The sequence below is a fragment of the Temnothorax americanus genome, unplaced genomic scaffold (assembly GCF_048541705.1).
Source record: "Temnothorax americanus isolate GAGA-0224 unplaced genomic scaffold, ASM4854170v1 Scaffold63, whole genome shotgun sequence".
Classification (NCBI taxonomy): Eukaryota; Metazoa; Arthropoda; class Insecta; order Hymenoptera; family Formicidae; genus Temnothorax; species Temnothorax americanus.
In genome coordinates this window covers 437,445-456,539 of record NW_027509778.1, presented here as the reverse complement: position 1 = coordinate 456,539, position 19,095 = coordinate 437,445, and the positions used below count along the sequence as shown (strand labels likewise).

General features: G+C 38.5%; 2 protein-coding genes across 2 annotated transcripts in view; one reads left to right on the top strand and one right to left on the bottom strand.

The window, feature by feature from the left end:
• The first annotated feature begins 6,878 nt into the window (after positions 1-6,878).
• LOC143905539 (chymotrypsin-1-like) overlaps positions 6,879-19,095 on the top strand; it is a 29,286-nt gene continuing 17,069 nt past the window's right edge. The window contains exon 1 of the mRNA XM_077421000.1: positions 6,879-8,163. The gene's annotated coding sequence lies outside the window, so the exon portion shown is untranslated. The remainder of the gene's footprint in view (positions 8,164-19,095) is intronic.
• On the bottom strand, positions 13,280-16,906 carry LOC143905538 (uncharacterized). Its single transcript, XM_077420999.1, has 4 exons — positions 16,375-16,906; positions 15,946-16,297; positions 15,702-15,860; positions 13,280-15,591 (listed from the first exon to the last, which is right to left on the bottom strand). The coding sequence occupies exons 1-4, from the start codon at positions 16,517-16,519 to the stop codon at positions 15,054-15,056; spliced, it is 1,194 nt and encodes a 397-aa protein (XP_077277125.1). The 5' UTR covers positions 16,520-16,906; the 3' UTR covers positions 13,280-15,053.

Sequence of the window (19,095 nt, the reverse complement as noted above, 5' to 3'; positions counted from 1 at the left end):
AGAAGACGACCCCGACGACGGAGCCGGAGCCGAAGCAGAGTACGCCGCAAGTAACGAGTGTCACTGATCAGTTTGTCGCGGATAACGAATATTTGAAGATTGTCGATTTCGAAAGAATAGGTGGCGTGACTAATTATCATTTCCGTTTAGATACTCAGCTAGATACCGCGAGTCCGATTAGCTTGATTAAAGAGAAGTTTGTTCCGTGTGATTAGATTGAGAAAATAGCGTGTGAACGATATGAAGGAATTAACGGGTCAGCCGTAGAAATCGTAGGCGTTGCTAAATTAAAGATTGTATGCGAAGAAGCGACAGCTGAGGACGTAATTTTAAGGGTCGTTACAGATGGTACAATGAAACATAGCGCTCTCTTGGGAAGAGACGCTTTAAAGATATTAGGGTTAGGTTTAGCGAAATTTTCGGACGAAAGGAAATCGATTGTAGAAAATGAAATCCTGAATGTGGAGTCAAATATATTTAGCGGCAGCGAAGTAGACAAGCTAGATATTAATCCGGAATTATCATCCGAAGTGCGAGATAAGGTTAGAGAAACTATCCGAACGACTTATTTAGAAGCAAAGCGACCTGAAGTTCCAAAAATTAAAACTAAGTTTAAGATTAAGATTAAAACCGAGCAACCATTCCATTTTACTCCAAACAGATTGTCTTATGATGAAAAGAATAAACTACGTGAGATTATTGATAAATTATTGAAAAACGGAATAATTCGTCCGTCTAATTCTGAATATGCTTCCAGGATTGTTTTAGTAAGAAAACGGGATGGCAGTTTGCGTTTATGTATTGATTTTATCGGCCTTTAAATAAGATCACCGAGAAGGATAATTTTCCTTTACCAATAATTGAGGAACAAATAAATGAATTACAGGGTAAACGTTATTATACATTACTTGATTTAAAGGATGGATTTCACCACGTCTATGTGGATGAAGATAGTATTAAGTATACATCTTTTGTTACTCCGTTTGGGCAATACGAATAGGTTAGAATGCCTTTTGGTCCGAAAAATGCTCCAGCCTGTTTTCAACGACATGTTGGTAATACTTTGGAAGAACCTCTTAAGTCAGGTGAAGTAGTTTCGTATTTTGATGATGTTGTTATAGCAACTAATACCCTTATAGAACACTTCGAAGTATTAACCAAAGTTCTCAAAATATTTACGGAGAATTTATTAGAATTAAGATTAGATAAATGTCATTTTGTTTATGAAGAGATTGAGTTTTTAGGTTATGTTGTATCAGCTAAGGGCATACGTCTAACTGAATCGGGAATTCTGGCGGTAAGGAATTTCCCAACCCCACATTGTGTAAGAGACGTGCAAAGTTTTTTAGGTCTGAGCTCATATTTTCGAAAATTCGTACAAGGGTTTTCATTAATTGCTGCTCCATTATACGCTTTCTTAAAAAAGGGAGTAACTTTCGAGTTTGGATTTGAGCAAATGGAGTCATTTGAAAAGTTGAAGCAGGAATTAACGAAAGCACATATTTTGGCCATTTATAATCCTGAGGACGAGACAGAGTTGCATTGTGATGCCAGTTCTCTGGGGTTTGGCGCAGTATTACTTCAAAGAAAGGCGGATAATAAATTTCATCCGTTATTTTATTTTTCAAAAAAGACTACGGAAGCAGAAGCCCGTTATCACAGTTATGAGCTAGAGACTTTAGCTATCATTTATGCGTTAAGACGGTTTCGCATATACCTGCAAGGCATTCCTTTTAAGATCGTGACAGATTGCAGTGCATTAGTTATGACTCTTAATAAAAAAGAGATAAATCCCCGAATTGCAAGATGGGCGTTAGAGCTCCAAAATTATGATTATACGACTGAGCACAGGTCAGGTAAGCGAATGCCACATGTAGATGCACTCAGCCGAATTCATCATATTTTAGTATTAGAGGATAATACTTTCGAGTTTAATTTATTAGTAAGTCAAGCGGATGATGCGAATATTAAAGAACTTAAGACACGATTAGAGAAAAAACAAGATCCTTTCTATGAGATGCGTAACGGTATAATTTATAGAAAAAAGAAAGATAAAATATGATTTTATGTACCATCCGCAATGGAGCAAGAAGTGCTACATAGGTATCATAATGATTTTGGCCATTTTTGTATAGAGAAAACTTATGCGATACTTCAAGAAAGTTTTTGGTTTCCGAACATGAAGGACAAAGTTAAAAGCCATATTAAGAATTGTATTAAGTGTATAGCATTCACGAAGAATACTGGTAAAGTAGAAGGGCTACTTCATAGCATTCCTAAAGGAGATTTGCCATTTATGACTGTTTATGTCGATCATTATGGTCCAGTAGATCGTGCTCATGCGACGAAGAGACATGTATTAGTAGTTATAGACGCGTTTACAAAATATGTGCGCTTGTATGCTGTGAAATCTACAACATCGCGAGAGTCAATCAAATGTTTGCGTGAATATTTCCAAACTTACAGTAGACCGAAAACATTAATTTCGGATCGAGGTACATGTTTTACTTTGAGAGAGTTTGAAGAATTTATGAGCGAGATGAGTGTTACTCATCTAAAGATAGCAACGGGATCGCCCCAAGCGAATGGGCAAGTAGAACGCGTAAATCGAATAATTGGACCTGCTTTAGGAAAACTATACGATGGAAAAGTTGGCATAAATCTTTAGAAGAAATTGAGTTTGCCATTAATAACACACCAAATCGTACAACGTACGGGAGAGACATCCAGTCAATTGTTATTCGGAGTTAGGCAACGCGGAAGTTTAATCGATGCGCTTAAGGATTATGTTGATGGGACTAGTGGAACGCAACCACGAGATTTAAAGATGTTACGTGCTAAAGTGAGCGATAGGGTACAAGAAGCCCAAAAATATAACGAGGATTATGTTAATAAAAAGCGGAAATTAGCCCATCGTTATGAAATAGATGATTTTGTTATGGTCAAGAATTTCATTACTGGCCCAGGGAAATTAGCTCCCGCATATAAAGGTCCTTATAGAGTTATTAAGGTGTTACGAAACGATAGATATGTTATTGGTGATATCGAAGGATTTCAGATGTCACAAAAACCGTATACAGGCGTGTGGAAAGCCGCTAATTTAAAACCGTGGCGAGATAGAATCGACGGAGATCACGAGACGAATTCAAGCGAAGAATCTGATATCGAGAGTGCGAATGAAACGGAGAACGATAATTCCGAGGATTCCGATTAGTTGACTTATTTAGAGGAAAGTGTTAAGACTGGTTTGTTCAGATTAGCGTTATTAATATTATCTTAAGATTTATGTGTGGTATTATTCTTATGTTAACACACGTAATTTTAGTCTTATGGCATACTTATGTTTCCGACTTATGGTTTCGACTTATGAGACAAAGTTAGTAGAAAGTTGTTAATTATCGTTTAAGGGCGAATACGGCCGAGGACGGCCTCACGTCAGGCTGGCCGAACTGTAGTAAATACGGTAGGCAAGAGAGAGGGCGCGCACACAGTTGGTTGTTAACAAATCTTCGTATTGCACAAGTTGCTGTTCACAGGTATTGCAGAGGCTAAGTGCCTTGTCGCCTTACGGCGCACAATAATTCGTTTGGCAATCGTATGCCATTCGCAATAGTAATTGCGACAGTTAACGCTTTACGCGGGCGTTCCCGGTTGTTTCGGATGTCGCGAGAGGTAATACAACGCACCCGATTTACGCTCGCGAAGTTTAGCGCGGCCACGATATATATACGGCGTGTAATAAATCTTACTCGTACGACGATCCCCGAGAGACTGCCTCGAGTCCCGCGTCTCGCTGTGGCTCCCCACCTTCGGAGTCTAACCCCACTCCGGCCGTATTGCCCGCTTTCTCTTTCGGTAATTTTCCACGCTACGCAGTTACAATAGGTGTTTACCGCGTTCGCCGCGACAGGTGTTCGCCAGATGTTCGCGGTGGAAATTTCCGCGACCTTTGCCTTACGGATGACGCTCTCTCTCTTCCCCAGGGTAGTGGTTTTTCACCTCCCTTACCCCGCACGCTACCACATCGCCGACCCCCGCGCACGTCGCATTCCGGGTCACAATTGCGGCATCCGGACTAACTTCTCGAAGAAGATGTTCGGGTTTACTTGGTGCCGTTCGCCGTCGACGGCAACCCCCTCTGACTCCGCCTGGGGACCTAGTAAGCCCGTTCCCGGGCTCGGTTCCTGGCGCTGACTCCCGGTTGCCGAGATCGCCGACGGTCGGGTATCTCACGTTCTATGGGTCGGATCTCGACGCCGACCTCCCCTGCGCGCTTCTCCGGTCTCCCTAAGCGGTCAGGGGCACTTTGTTCTCGGAGATGACTCCCGGTTACCGAGATCGCCGACGGTCGGGTATCTCCTGTTCTACGGGTCGGATCTCGACGCCGACCTCTACTGCGCGCTTCTCCGGTCTCCCCGAGCGGTCAGGGACACTTTGTTCTCGGAGATGACTCCCGGTTACCGAGATCGCCGACGGTCGGGTATCTCACGTTCTACGGGTCGGATCTCGACGCCAACCTCTACTGCACGCTTCTCCGGTCTTCCCGAGCGGTCAGGGCCACTTTGTTCTTGGAAATGACTCGCGGGAGATTCTCTAGATACGCCTGCAATTGGCTTGATCCGTGTTTAATGCGTCGAGTTCCTATTCTCGACTTGACCGGGAAACAGATGGACTTATGCCTACTTAGCCTATGGGAGCCGCTGCTCCTCTTACTGTGTGAGTATTGCTTGCCTCATATCCCTTACTAGGTTTGTGATTAATCCTACTCCCGGAGTTCTTCCCGGGTTTGTTTTCGCCTTTGGGCCTGCGGTGTCCCCGCTGCTTTTACTTACATAACTACGTCGCGTGTCTATCGCCGCTGACGCGTGCGGTCGCAAGGTCAGGCATGACAATACGAGTAAAGCAATATGCGCGTGGATCCACTACTTATTTAACCTCATATATCAGAGCAAAACATTCGGCAAGCCCTTATTTTCAAGGTATGTACGAAATCCGGAAACTTCAGGGAATATTTTAAGACATGAATAATGTATTCATCTGATCGCTAAGTACATGTATTATTCGTTGAAAACCTCGGCCGTGGCAATTTGCATCATTCTATTATATCTTTCTCGTTCATTAGACATTAGATGTAAACAAGGATAGAATGACAATGGCACGCTCCGCGAACGCACATTTAGAATGACTTATTTCTTGTAAAGTGTCGGTAACCTCACTTGATTTTTCGTACACATGTCCCTTATTACTGTATATTTAACATATATTAAATTTAGGTACTTATCTAATACTTGTTCTTACGAAAGGAGCACCTTAAGGGGATGCTAAAGCCGTCCAAATTACCGACAATTACATTTCAATGCTCTCATTTTGAAACGGCTTTACAGATCGCAAAATTCTTTTACAGGAGTAAAGTAGAGGTACTAATGAAGGGTGGGATTGTCAAATAATTAGTAATAATTGAAAAAAAATTTTAAAATGCTGTCACCTCATAACCTTATTTTCTAATATAAACAGTTGTATACGTAATATGTACGAAATTAAACTTTCCCACCCTTCAGAAGACGTGCACAAACAATAACGTACCTTTGAAATTGAGATTGAAAGCTTGGAATAAAAATGAGAGCGTTGAAACGATCGTGTATATTTTTCACAAAAATATTCACGCAGAGCAGTAATTATGTATTATGTCACAGCAGTAGTTCACGGATCTTGCAAGAGATGACGCGATGGCGCACGCAGCTGTGGGCAGTTTCGGGGTTGGCTACATTGTCTGGTTCCTACACAGCAATCGAACCAGGACAGATATATGATACAGATATCTCGTTAAGCATTTTTACATTTTTTTCATTTATTACTAATTATTTTACAATCCCACCCTTCATTAGTACCAAAACTTTACTCCTGTAAAAGGATTTTGCGATCTATGAAGCCGTTTCAAAGAACGAGCGTTGGAAGATATGTGGTACAGAGATGCCTCGTTATTAGGCATTTAAAATTTTTTTTCAATTATCATTAATTTTTTTATATTCCCACTCTTCATATTAGTACCTATACTTTACTCCTGTAACAGGATTTTGCGATCTATGAAGCCGTTTCAAAGAACGAGCTTTGACAGATTATATGTCGTACAGATACCTCGTTAGACAAGGACTGATAATCTCTCGTATTATTCCTTTCTCTATGTATGTAATTTGCATGCACCCATTTATTCCTCTGCTCTCTCTCTCTTTATCTCTCTCTCTCCCCCTCTCTCCCCCTCTCTCCCTCTCTCATCGCTGTCCCTCTCTCTCTCTTAGCACACTGGGTAGCGTACACTTAGTATGGTAAAATCAGGATTTTTTGAAATTCTAGGGTATATTTGAAGAAAGAAATACGGTAATGTTATTTAGGACAAGAAACTTTCTATTTATTATTTCGTTGATTAAATGTTGGGAAATATAAACGAAAATACATATATAAATAAAATATATTATTTCTTTTATTGTTATACTGTTGAAAGTAAATAATATTACATAAAACCAGTAATGCAATTGAACATAGATATACATACACACGCACACGCATACGCAATCGCACATACATACGCATACGCACATACATATATTATTTTTATTATTTTTTCTGTGGGCCCCAGGCCCCGTCCATATGCATGATGACGATATCACGGAACACGGAACGTCTCCAGGATCATGCTCCGATTACTTTGTAGAAGAATAATTCTGCATAAATTTTTCTTTTGTGCCTTTGTATCATATGCATTTTTCAAGCAAAATGCATTTGCAGAATTATATATATATATATATATATATATATATATATACACATCTTCTATCGCGTAAATTTGCGTAAAATCTTCCTAGCTTCTTCTCCTCTCTATATTAAAATGAAAGAAACGTATCCGACTGAAAAAGGCCCGTTTAGCGAGATAGGAAGCCGATGCCAGTCTCACGCGAAAAGCAAACGTCGAATTTATAACACAATGGCTGCGTTCGGGAAGCGCGCTATTAGCGCTATTGCATCATTCTATCTTTATCGCTCATCAGGTATAAAACAAGGATAAAATAAACAAATAGCACTAATAGCGTCTTCCCGAACGCCACCCAATAAATTAGTATTTATAGCATCTCGAATGTCTATCAAGAAACAAGACAGGTCATTTTTTTGTTTTCTAAGAGAATTCAATCACTCTAACCGAATTTCACTAATATCTAAACGTCAGAAACGCACGTGGTCCAAGTTAGCACAGTCCGACAGATTTCTTTCTATAGACGGCATAGTTGCCAAAATATATTTTATAAAAAGAAAATTAATCTGCAAAAATCAAATAATATTATGAGCACGAAAAAATTGTGACGTGACAAGTCGCGTCTACTTCCCGGACGGGCTCGGCCGAGGGGAATTCGGAGGTGCTTCCTCGTTGGAGCGAGGGAGGGGCGGTTGCGTATTCTTAATTGGTCTAATTAGCTGTTAAGTTTTTAAGGGATCGCCAGTGGTGGCTGGAGTCAACATGTAACGGCCGGGAGCCGCCACAAGGAAGGGCAGAGGATTAAGGAGACGGCCAAGGGACGTGGCCGAAAATCAGATCGCCCGAACCTCCCCGCAAGTGCATGAGTGTCGCCGGCCGGAATTTACTCTGTACTCGGTCGCAACAGCGGCAGGATAGCAGTCTACAACACCCCGGGACAAGCCCGAACAAAACGCCAGTCAGAGCGGGGTGCCGAGGAGCGGCCCAGGGAAAGGCGCAGCCCTGGGGCCGTCGCCTCGAGGGGATGCCGGCGGACGGGGCCGAGGCCCGGCCAGCCTGACCCCGAACGCCAACTCAATCATCGCGGCCCGGACAGCCGGGTGATTCGAAAAGCCCGCGCCGAATCGGAGGTAGTTGGAGCGGCGCCACCGGAAAGGGAGGCGCGCGAGAAGCTGAGGCGCCGATGAGAGCACCCTAGAATTGGAGTAGCGCCCCCGGAAAGAACGGCGCACGTGCGGCCTAGGCGCCGGGAGCGCTAGGATCGGCAATCCGGTCGAGCGACACGCTACAGCGCAGGCGCGGGGAACCGGCGCGATCCCGGCAGGTCATCGTTTCCGCCACTGTCGTGCCGGCTAAAGAGCGAGAAGCATCACCCGGATCCCGAGCTGCCCGGACTACCAAAGGGACTACGACGCATTGTAAGGTCACCATTCTGGCGTCCCCGCGTTAAGGAAAAGGGGGTTCGCTCGAGGCACTGGCCCATGGCACGCATCGGTTACCTGAGCGCCGCAGGATTACCTGTGGATTGCGAGATGAGCGTGTGCGGTACCTTGCGCTCGCATTAAGATAGAGTCGGGTGGAAATCGTGCCAGGGCCTTGCCGAGAGTGAGCTCTCTAGTGCGTAGAGACCAATCGTGCCCTCCCCGCGAGCACCGCCACGGCCGACAGTCGCGTGGCGTGGGATATGTGAATCGGATTAATCTCTCGTTGCGTTAATGTAAGTAATCGTGTCGCGTTTCATGGTGTTCGAGTCTATGTTCGTAATCGTGTCGCGTCTTGGCCATATGAGAGTGATGCCTTGCGTGGCGATAACGGGAGCGAGTTGTGCGGGTAACGGCGAGCCGCGAGTAGTTATGTAATTTGAAGGGCACTCGCTCTCGTATCTGAGTAACGTATCCGAGCCCTCGAGGACGGCGAATATTGTGTTTGGCGGGACAGAGGGATCGACGGGATCGGCGCGGGGCCGTGGAATCTCCGTGCTTGCGAGAGAATTCGGGATTCGCGTGGCAAGCCGCGGGATCGTCCGCGATACGAGTCCTTATTTTGTGTTTGGGGGCAACCGCCGGCCAGCGTGGTCGACACGGCGAGATCGCCCATAAATTTTGCGTCGTGCGGAATCGAGGTGGCCCGGGTGCGCGTTGAAAGAGCAACCGAAGGTGCGGCGAGTCGGTTCGTCGCCCTCGTGGCGTAAGTTTGTTGTGAGTTCGAAGCCAGGTACCGCGATACCTGAATCGTAATTGTTTCTTATGTTAAGCTTTCATGTGTTCGTCGGCGTTTATCTGTTGCGTTGATCTAACTTCGCGTGCGTTAATCTACAGTGTTTAATTCGACATTACCGCGTGCACTTATTGCGGTATTTATGCGGCATTCGTGCGTCAGCCTATCCGACATTTTTGCGGTAATACGAGAGGCTCAGACCGATTGTACCTACACCTATTGACATTACCTGACTAAATATATTATATGTTATTAATATTTATTCTCTTGTGTGTGATTGATTGCGTGACGCCTTTCTCCGAATTCCCTGAACGAGCCCTACGCCCTGAGGTATTGCCGGGAATATCGTTAGAGATAATAGTGTACGGTGGTGCGATCCGTCGCACCTGGCGCCCAATCATTTGGTGTCTGAATTAGTTGCGCGTGCTGCCAATCCACGATAGCCCTCCACCGGATTGCGAGAATAGGGAAAAAAGCGCCGCAAAATATACACGAAAAATTTAATTTGAGAATCAGAAAGATTAAAAAAACGCGACAAAGTTTTTTTCTCTCCGGATGAAATTCCAACGTGCGCTTCTAAGGTCAACGCGCATCCTTTGCTAAACGAATGAATTCATACACGCTTTGCTGCCAGATTTTTATTGACGTGATACAGACGGGTGTACATCTGAGCCTCAATAAAGCGCGAGTTTAATCGTAAATCAATTATGCGAAAGATCGTAGATCTTATATTCGTCAATAAAGTTATAAAATCCGCAAACAATGCGAAAATTTGCGCACAGTCCCTCGTGATCAAATATAAATGCATCGCGTTGCTTCGCTAATGATCGGATAAACACTTTCTCAAAAACGCAACAAAATATTTGCTCCACGAAATAAGCTCGCACAAATCGCATCTGCTGAAATTTAACAATTATATGTAAAATCAAAAGCTATAAATTAGTTTTTTGTTTTTAACAAAAGAGTTGAGACATGTAGCGATAAAATTGAATGAATTCCCAACACAATAAAAATAAGTTTAATAATTTTCTTCTACGGTTTTCGTTTCCTTTTTAAGAAATAAAGATGTTAAAAAAAAATCAATATAAAGTAATCTTGGTGTAAATTTTCAAAAGGAGGAAAGCAAGTTTGAAAGAATAATATGATGAATCAACATTCTCTGAATACATATTGGCTACGTTTACACCTAGCGACCTGATCGCAGCCTGACCTATATTGTGACCCGAAGTAGGTCTAGTCATCATTCGTTTACACCGAAAGAAACCTAAAAATTGACGGGATCGTATTTAGGATCGCCCTGAATTGCAGCGAATCCGAACAAGCAAATGAAGCTTTTAGGACGCGTCGCGCTTGATCGCTCGTTTACATCGCAAATGATAACGGCCGATTTCAGGTCGGGTCACTAAAATACGCGGCCTGATCTGAAGCCAGGTCCGGTCGTCTATCAACTGTTTACAGCAGGCGGGCTAAATAATTTAGGTCGAATTTGAGGTACAGGCCGCGGCCTAATTTCAGGGTGTAAACATAGCCATTAAAAACCATTCAATTTTTTCCCTACGCGTTGTGGAAAATATGACAACTCCGTATAATCGTTAATTACCGCGAGACATATGCTAACAAACCGTCATAAGCAAATTCCTCGAAACATTCGCTACAAGAGAAAACGAAACCAATTTTGGGACAAGAACGGAAGCGTTCGTTTGATCGTCATCGTCGTCATCGTCTTCGTTTCTAAGCCGAAAAGATGTACGTACTCCACTAAGATAAATCATAATTATTCTTGATATCAGCATTCGCGGCATCCTAAAGTCCCGATGGATAAAAACTAGATACGTGTAGCATCCGAGTTTTTGACAGTCGGGCAACGTGAACACAATCAGTTTCACGTTTGCCCGTCTCTGTGAAAAAAAACGCGACGATCACCTTTTTCCTTTCTTTTCAAGTACTATGTATACTTGTAAACTATAAATGTATAAAAATGATTACTCGCGCCGCTCGCCGCGATGGAAAGAAAGTAACACAATACAATTTCTTTTTTTATCTGTTTGGATTTCTAAGTACAAGGAAAGACATCTCTTTTGCTTATGAATTATTCGACAAATCAATGATACCCTTCATGGAGTGCAGTAACGGCTGTCGCATACTGACAATGGAAACGAAGACGAGGGCGAAAAAGGATAACGGATAAAAGATTGAAAAGGGAAATGAAAGCACCGCGAGCTTCCTCTTCTCGACGGTCCTTCGACTTTATTCGCGAGGCAACGATACTTTACGCAAATATCCACTTTCTGTATACAATCATAATTAGCTAATCATCCGTCGACGAAATATATCGCTCACGACAGCCGCTTCGGCGTAAACTGCACGTTATGCGCGTTCTGCCGACGCGTATCTCAATCAATATGACAAGCATATATATATTAAAAAAAAAACATTTTTTTTGAAACAGAAATTGAAATAAAAAAAATACATCTTTTGCGAGGTTGCTATGCTTGAAAAATACATATATGATATGAAGGCACAAAATAAAAAAAATTTATGCAGAATTATTCTTATTGTTAGTACAAAGTAATTGGAGCATGATCCTGGAGACGTCCCATGTCCGTGATATCGTCATCGTGGACGGGGCCTGGGGCCCACAGAAAAAATAATAAAAGTAATATGTATGTGCGTATGCGTATGTATGTGCGATTGCGTATGCATTTGCGTGTGCGTGTGTATATGTATATCTATATTCAATTGCATTACTGGTTTTAGGTAATATTATTTACTTTTGACAGTAACAATAAACAAAATAATATATCATAATATATATTTATATATATATATATAAATATATATATATATTTATATATATTTATATTTATATATATATATATTTCCCAACATTTTATCAACGAAATAGTAAATAGAGTTTCTTGTTCTAAATAACATTACTGTTTTCCTTTCTTCAAATATACCCTAGAATTCTAACACCACACTTCCAAAAAATCCTGATTTTACCATACTAAGTGTACGCTACCCAGTATACTAAGAGAGAGAGAGGGACAGGGATGGAGAGAGGGAGAAAGAGAGAGAGAAAGAGAAATAAATGGGTGCATGCAAATTACATACATAGGAGAGAAAGGAATAATACGAGAGATATCTGTCCTTGTCTAACGAGGCATCTGTACGACATTGGTATATCTGTCAAAGTTCGTTCTTTGAAACGGCTTTATAGATCGCAAAATCCTTTTACAGGAGTAAAGTATAGGTACTATATAAATGAAGAGTTGTTCTTTCCATGTGCTCCCTAAATAAGTTACATAACAGTTACAAACTGGTTTACTGGGATTATGTTATAATAATTAAGTTTTTTATTCAGTTTGTTATTTATACTGTTCATCAGCTGCCGTTACTCTCTACTCTGATGCTAATTGTAAGACTGAGGTATATTTTTCTATATAAAAACAGAATAAAATTAGTTATATAAATCAATACTATAAATTTAATATTTTTTGCATTTGTGTTATAGAAGTTATTATTTTACCCCATCATGGATAGATCCTTTGAAAGAGTTTTACATCATTCATTTACATTACAAGAAAAAAATTATTAAAGGTACGTGTAAGAGATGCAGTAAATTGCCAAGTGTCCAATAAGTACCCGCGTCAATACATATACTATATTACTACGTTTACGCGACGTTTACGTTACTTCTGTAGTAACTTACGATAATTTACCCGTTTACGCGGCGTAAATTATCGTAAGTTACTACAAAAGTAACGCTCGCGTAAACGTAGTATATGTCATGGTATAAAGAAAAGAGGTATGCTCTTACGCATCATTCTATTAGCCAATCAGCGATCTGGAACAGGTAGCCTTCATATTGCTTTCTCAGCCAATGAGAATAGACCGCGCGTTTTTAAAAGATTGGTAAATTATAAGTTTGAGATTATGGCTGTGTTCCAAAATTGACTGCCAGTGCTAAAAACTTATAGCGCACGTATCGGAAATTATAGATTTTCAGCGCTTGGAGTAATTTTGGAGAACACAGTTTTATACTTAATAATTTTCTATGCATAAACAAGCATAAAATATTTACAATAAAATTGAAAACTATTTTTCTAATCAAATATATTAATAAAAAAATAAAACAATGATGGTAAACAAATAAATTATTAATAAGTATATACATAGTATTAAAAAATATAAAAAAATTAAATCAAATAAAAAATATGTATTTTTGAATTTTTTAAAACAAAACAAAAAAATAAATTATGTAAATAATTTATTTTTAAAAACTATTTAAAAAATTTTGTAATTTTTTTTGTTCGATGCTTATTAGTAACGTCAGATTTGTTTTTTATTTATTTCTCTTAATCTAATATAAGTCCTTAATTGTTCGAACAAGACATTGAATAACTTCTTCAGGAATATAAAACTTGTTTTTAATTTTTTTCTTGAACAAGTTTTGTGACGCTCTTGAAAATCCAGTCTTCTTTTGACAAGAAAGATCCATGAAATTCTTGAAAGATTTTGTTCATCTTATTTGCGGTATAAATGAGAGCGTCACTTGGATACATCAAATTTCCTTTCGACAAAAATTGAATCCAATCAGGTGAATTATGATGTACTCCTAATTGACGCGTTGGTACACCTAAATGGGGATACTTTTTTCGAAATCTGTGAGCTGCATATCCAGCTATATAATTAAGAGCTTCACCTTCGATTATTTCTTGAACGACAGTTCTTTCATCGGTGGGAATATTATCTACAGAAACGGAATGTAACATGATTTATACAAGAATAATTAATACGTTCGCAAAATAGCCATGTATCCATGGTGTAAACTTCTCCTTACACCATGGATGCACCGGTAAAATATTCCCTTTTGCATCTATCATGTATGGGATAATGACCGTCCATTTCGGTAGCATCAATATTCGGTAGCATCAATATTTTTAACATTGTAAATAAAAATACCTCTATCAGAATCAGAATCATAGAAATCTGCTGAAACCAAATGTTGATCCTGCAGATCTTTGAAAAGATTATCGTCTTCTTCATTGACATTACCATTTTCGGGATTTTCTAAAGTTATTTGCTTCATAGGATTGTTTAGATCACTAAAATCAACCAACGTCACGTCACAATCTGGTTGAGTGTTACAAGATTCAGACAAAATATCAGTTGAATGTTTTCCGAGTATATACCAACGTAGCCTATAGCGTAGATTTAAGGCAGATGGCTGGTCATTTGTAGCTCCCATTCCTCGAAGGAATGAAAATAAGTTTTCTAGACAATCTTGGTTTAATTTGTTCGTCAAAATAAACTTTACTTTAAAATCATTAGAATAAGTTTCTTGTAAATATGGTAACAATTGTCCAAGCGATGTGTTACTCAGTATTATTCCTTTCTGAAATGGCAGTAAAGTATTATGCCTTTGTACTTTCATTTTACGCATTAAATTCGTAACATTACGTAAAAGTTCATTTTGTTCCTCTAAATTGCATCCGTAAGGTGTTTTACTAGGTTTTCCTTTACTACAGAATTTGCTGTTAAGAAAGTCGAACCAATCGTTTATCTGTTCTACAAATTCTGCTGTTTCTTTACAATTTTCACTAGTCAAAAAACCTTCTTGGTGATACCATGTAATTGCACGCGCCGTACTTTTAGACAAAACTTTTGCAGCAGACCGAACTTTTTGACGATTAGCGCCTGAGACATCCAAAATATTTTGCGATATTTTGTGTAAAATTTTCAAGTCTTTATTTTCTTGCAGCTGTACTATTTCTTCTATACATTCTTTAGTAATACGTTTTTCGTTTATAATAAAACCATTATCTAAAAAATGATTCCTCACAAGCTTCAGTAGATGAGGGACATCGGCAAATACAAAAACTTTAAGATTTTGATCTTTTGGTTGCAAAAAGAAACAGTTTTGTGAGTCATTTGCCGATATGCCGATATTTAGTTGTGTCCAAACTTTGGTATTTGAAGATCCCAAATCAGTGGTAACTGCTACTACAGTGAAACCAAACATCGTACAAATTCGAAATAACATCTTTTACAATGTCCAGCGTTAAAGGTTGATCTGCTTTGTAATAAATTACTTGCTTCCATTTGCCGAATAAACCTCTAGCCATCCCCACTTGGCAGGTCTTGTGTGGCCCAACGACTCGCTCGTTTTTTTTTCAATCTCTACTTTTTGCGATGTATAAATCTCATCGAAACTAAGAACGACTATTTTTTGAGAAGCAGACATAAATTTTCCTTTCTCTTTTATAACACTTATCACATCTTTCAAAATACCTTCATCTAGATTTAAGCGAGTTGCCCATTTTCGCAAAGTAGATAGTCCAGGAAGTGGGTATTTATTTTTCCTTAAATATCTATACGCTTTTGGACTGACACTCCGTAACGATATTGCAGAGGAAATGTTTTCTATATTCCATTTAACTCGCTTTTTATTTGGGTACATAATTCTTTCAATTTGCTTTGGTGTAAAAACATTTTTAAGAACTTTGTTAACTTTCTTTTTAATAGTAATATTTGTTCGCTTTTCAAGACGCTTTAATTTTATTTTAAGTGCATTAATTTCCTTATTCTTTTTTGCCAATTCTTCATCTTTCAGTTTTTCTTGACACCTGAAATAAGATTAAAATAGCTTTAATGAAATTTATTTTATTTTATGTATTTTTTCCGAATAGTGGGGCACATTTAATAATCTTAAATATGTAAATGCTTATATTCATACCTGACAGTTTCATGATGATCTTGTACAATTGATTGACTTTCACTACATCCAGCCATGTTAAATGAATGTTTTACATTACTTAAAGTAATTTTATTACTATCAGAAACAATGACAAACAAGTTTTCGCAATCCTTTGTTACTTCATTTTTATCTGAAACACTATTATAACAAATAAAAAAATACTGTCACTTTAAAGTAAAAGGAAAAAATTATAAATATTCTATGTATGTAGTTATGTATGTACCTGAAATTTTCATTGATTATGTTATTGACTGATGTGGAAATATTCATGCTTTTGCAATTTTGGTCATTTGAAACCTCAATGTGTGTGCATACATTTTCTGTATTTATATTTTCAGCGTTGTCTCTGCTTATATTTGAATTAACTATTGTTTTAGCTATTATTTCTGCATTTTTTCTATACACGTTTACTCCTCTCAAGATACCTCTTGCTTCCTCAAAAATCAAATTTTCTGTCGGTACTGCATTTGGTAAAAGTGTACGTATCCCCTTTGCATAATTATCACCTAACCATTTTAAATGTTTTGGGATTTCCTTATAACAATTTAGTGCAAAATGTATGGAACATACTCGAGCTGTAATAATTAAAATGTTTACATAGGTAATAAATTATTGTAATATTTTTCACGTCTTAGTTAAAAAGTATACTTACCACTTTTGAGGTTAACACTTTTACCACATGCTTTTATCCACTTTGCTGCAGTGTCTTCGTCTTTCGGGAAAGAAAAGAAACGTATTTTCTTTTCTTTCACATTCTCGTACCTATTTTTACATCCCTTAACACTGCACACAGGCATATTTACATCTTTTGTAATACGATCTGTAGTTACGATTCCGTTCTGTTTATGGACTGTCAAAATTCAATATATCGGCGACTTGTTCCACCGCCATGTCTGCGCAGAACAGATCAAATTTTGGTCTGCCGAAAGAGCATACCTCTTTTTTTTATACCATGGTATATGTATACTAATTCACATTCTCATTTATGCTACTGTTATTATTTGTCATCAGACAATTATAAACGTACACATAATAATGAGATACACATTATATATATGTATATATACGCACATGTGTGCATAAGAATATATGTAATTTATAAAAAGCGGGTGCTTATTAGCCTTGATACGTTACTGCCTTCTGCTACGGACGGCCAGAAAGCATTTTCAGGTTCAGGCCACAGATTAATAGCCAATGGCCCCTCAAAAGTCGAGACCAGCACTTCCGTGCCTTGATTACCAATACACTTTGCCCCTTACCGACAGACTTTGCCCCTAGGTTTGAGTCCGGGCTAAATCACATTACAAACTTTGCCCCTGGTGCGAGTCCGGACTAAATATACCCGATTTTACCTACAGACTTTGCCCCTGGTGCGAATCCGGACTAAATTTGCAGTGATGTCATATTTCAGTGCAGTGATGTCAGATGCTCGATGCTCGGTCAGCCGCGAGCCGGCCGCGGCGAGAATCGTGCTAGGCTTCTTTGCTCGGCGCTCGCGCTCGCGCGCGCATATATAGGTCTTGTCGTACTTATTAATTACTTGTGATACTTATTGATTATATATATATATATATATATATATATATATATATATATATATACATATATATATTATGAAGCCGAGACCGAGAATTAATGAACAATACTATTGTTATTATATAATAATAAAAAAAAACTTATTTTGTAATTTGAAAATAATTTCTTATTTCTTTATGAGCAAATCGTTAACTTTCTTAAAGTTCTTAGAAAATATGCAAATAATTTTAATGATTGTCAAATAATTTTCCTGGTTTATATGTATATTACATAACAACTCATTTGCCTAAAAAAATAAAAATGCAAAAAGAGTTAGAAAAAAACCAGGACTCGAACTTGAGACCTTCAGCTTTCTAGCCGATCGTCTTACTCGCTCGTTCACGTTTACTATTAGAAAATTGCTTCTACCGGCTCGATAGATTACGCACACGGAAACTTTAAGCAATTTTATTTCATTATTTATTTGACATTGGCACAAGTTACTATTACTACGTTTACGCGAGCGTTACTTCTGTAGTAACTTACGATAATTCCTTCGCGTAAACGGGATTTTGTAGTAACTTACGATAATTTATTCCGCGTAAACGAGTGATATATCGTAAAAGTTACTACAGAAGTAACGCTCGCGTAAACGTAGTAAATGTCTTGTAAAATACATATAGTAAAATTAAAAGACAATTTTTTGCAATCACTATTCTGTGTATTTCACTTTTACATTACGTACATATTGTTGCTCAGCGGGAAACCGCGAAAAGGTGGTGGTCTCTTTCGTCATGAAATAATGTAAAAAATTTGTTTTTTTAATATTGCAATAATTTTAATATGTATAAATTAAAAAATATATAAGTAGATAAAGCTCGTATGTCTTAGATAAAATAAAAGCCAATAACCGAACAACAGGATTCTAAATATTACAGTTTAATATTCCGTCAAAATAACTGGGACGTTTCGTGCTTTACAGAGACTTTTTCAATCAATCAAATAAATCCCTCTAATTAACTGTAATACATCATAATAATCCCGTTACATAAAAAATCCGTCGAGAAATGAAATAAATTAAAAGGAAGTTTAACATCATAAGATTAACATTAATTAATAATTATAGCATTTTTATTAAGGAATTTATCCTCTCTATTGATTTAAATCATAGCGGTCGTTTTTACTTTCTTAATATTAATCATTATAGTGTGTATACAAATTACATAGAGTTATTAAGAAGCCACATCAAGTTAAAAGCTCAAAAAACCGATTATAACAAATAGTCGAAATGTATGCGTGATCAAACTATAAATTTAATTAGATAGTTGTTAACAATTAAAACTTTAAAAATAATTATTCGTTTATTGACGAGAAAAATTGTGCTAGAAGGCTGTGAAGCGAACGGCCTTAATCATTGCGTGTCAAAAAATTAATAAATAAATAAATTAATTTCAACGCTATGCAGCTAGCACTAAATTCGGATCGTGATATTTTCTTAAAGTACAATGCCTCAGGATTATTTTGGGATCAAAAACACGCAAGCACTTGATTTTTTGACGATTCTATAACGAATCACAGAGCGCTGCGCGCGCGCTTCATGAGTTAATTAATTAATTTCAACGCGATGCAGCTAGCACTAAATTTGGATCTTGATATTTTCTTAAAGTACAATGTCTCAGGATTATTTTGGGATCATAATCACGCGAGCACCTAATTCTTTGACAATGCATAGCGTTGAAATTAATTAGTTTATCCGCGAAGCGCGCGCGCCGCGCTCTAAAGTTCGTTACTGCATCGTCAACGAATTAGCTGCTTGCGTGTTTTTGGTCCCAAAATAATCCTGAGGCATTGTACTTTA

Bases quoted from the DNA above. Each gene is read 5' to 3' on its own strand.
- LOC143905538 (XM_077420999.1), bottom strand. From the start codon at position 16,519: ATGCCTGTGTGCAGTGTTAAGGGATGTAAAAATAGGTACGAGAATGTG. The intron at 16,298-16,374 runs GTAAGTATACTT...TAATTATTACAG, and splicing joins AAGTGTTAACCTCAAAAGTG to CTCGAGTATGTTCCATACAT. The intron at 15,861-15,945 runs GTACATACATAA...TTGTTATAATAG, and splicing joins ATAATCAATGAAAATTTCAG to TGTTTCAGATAAAAATGAAG.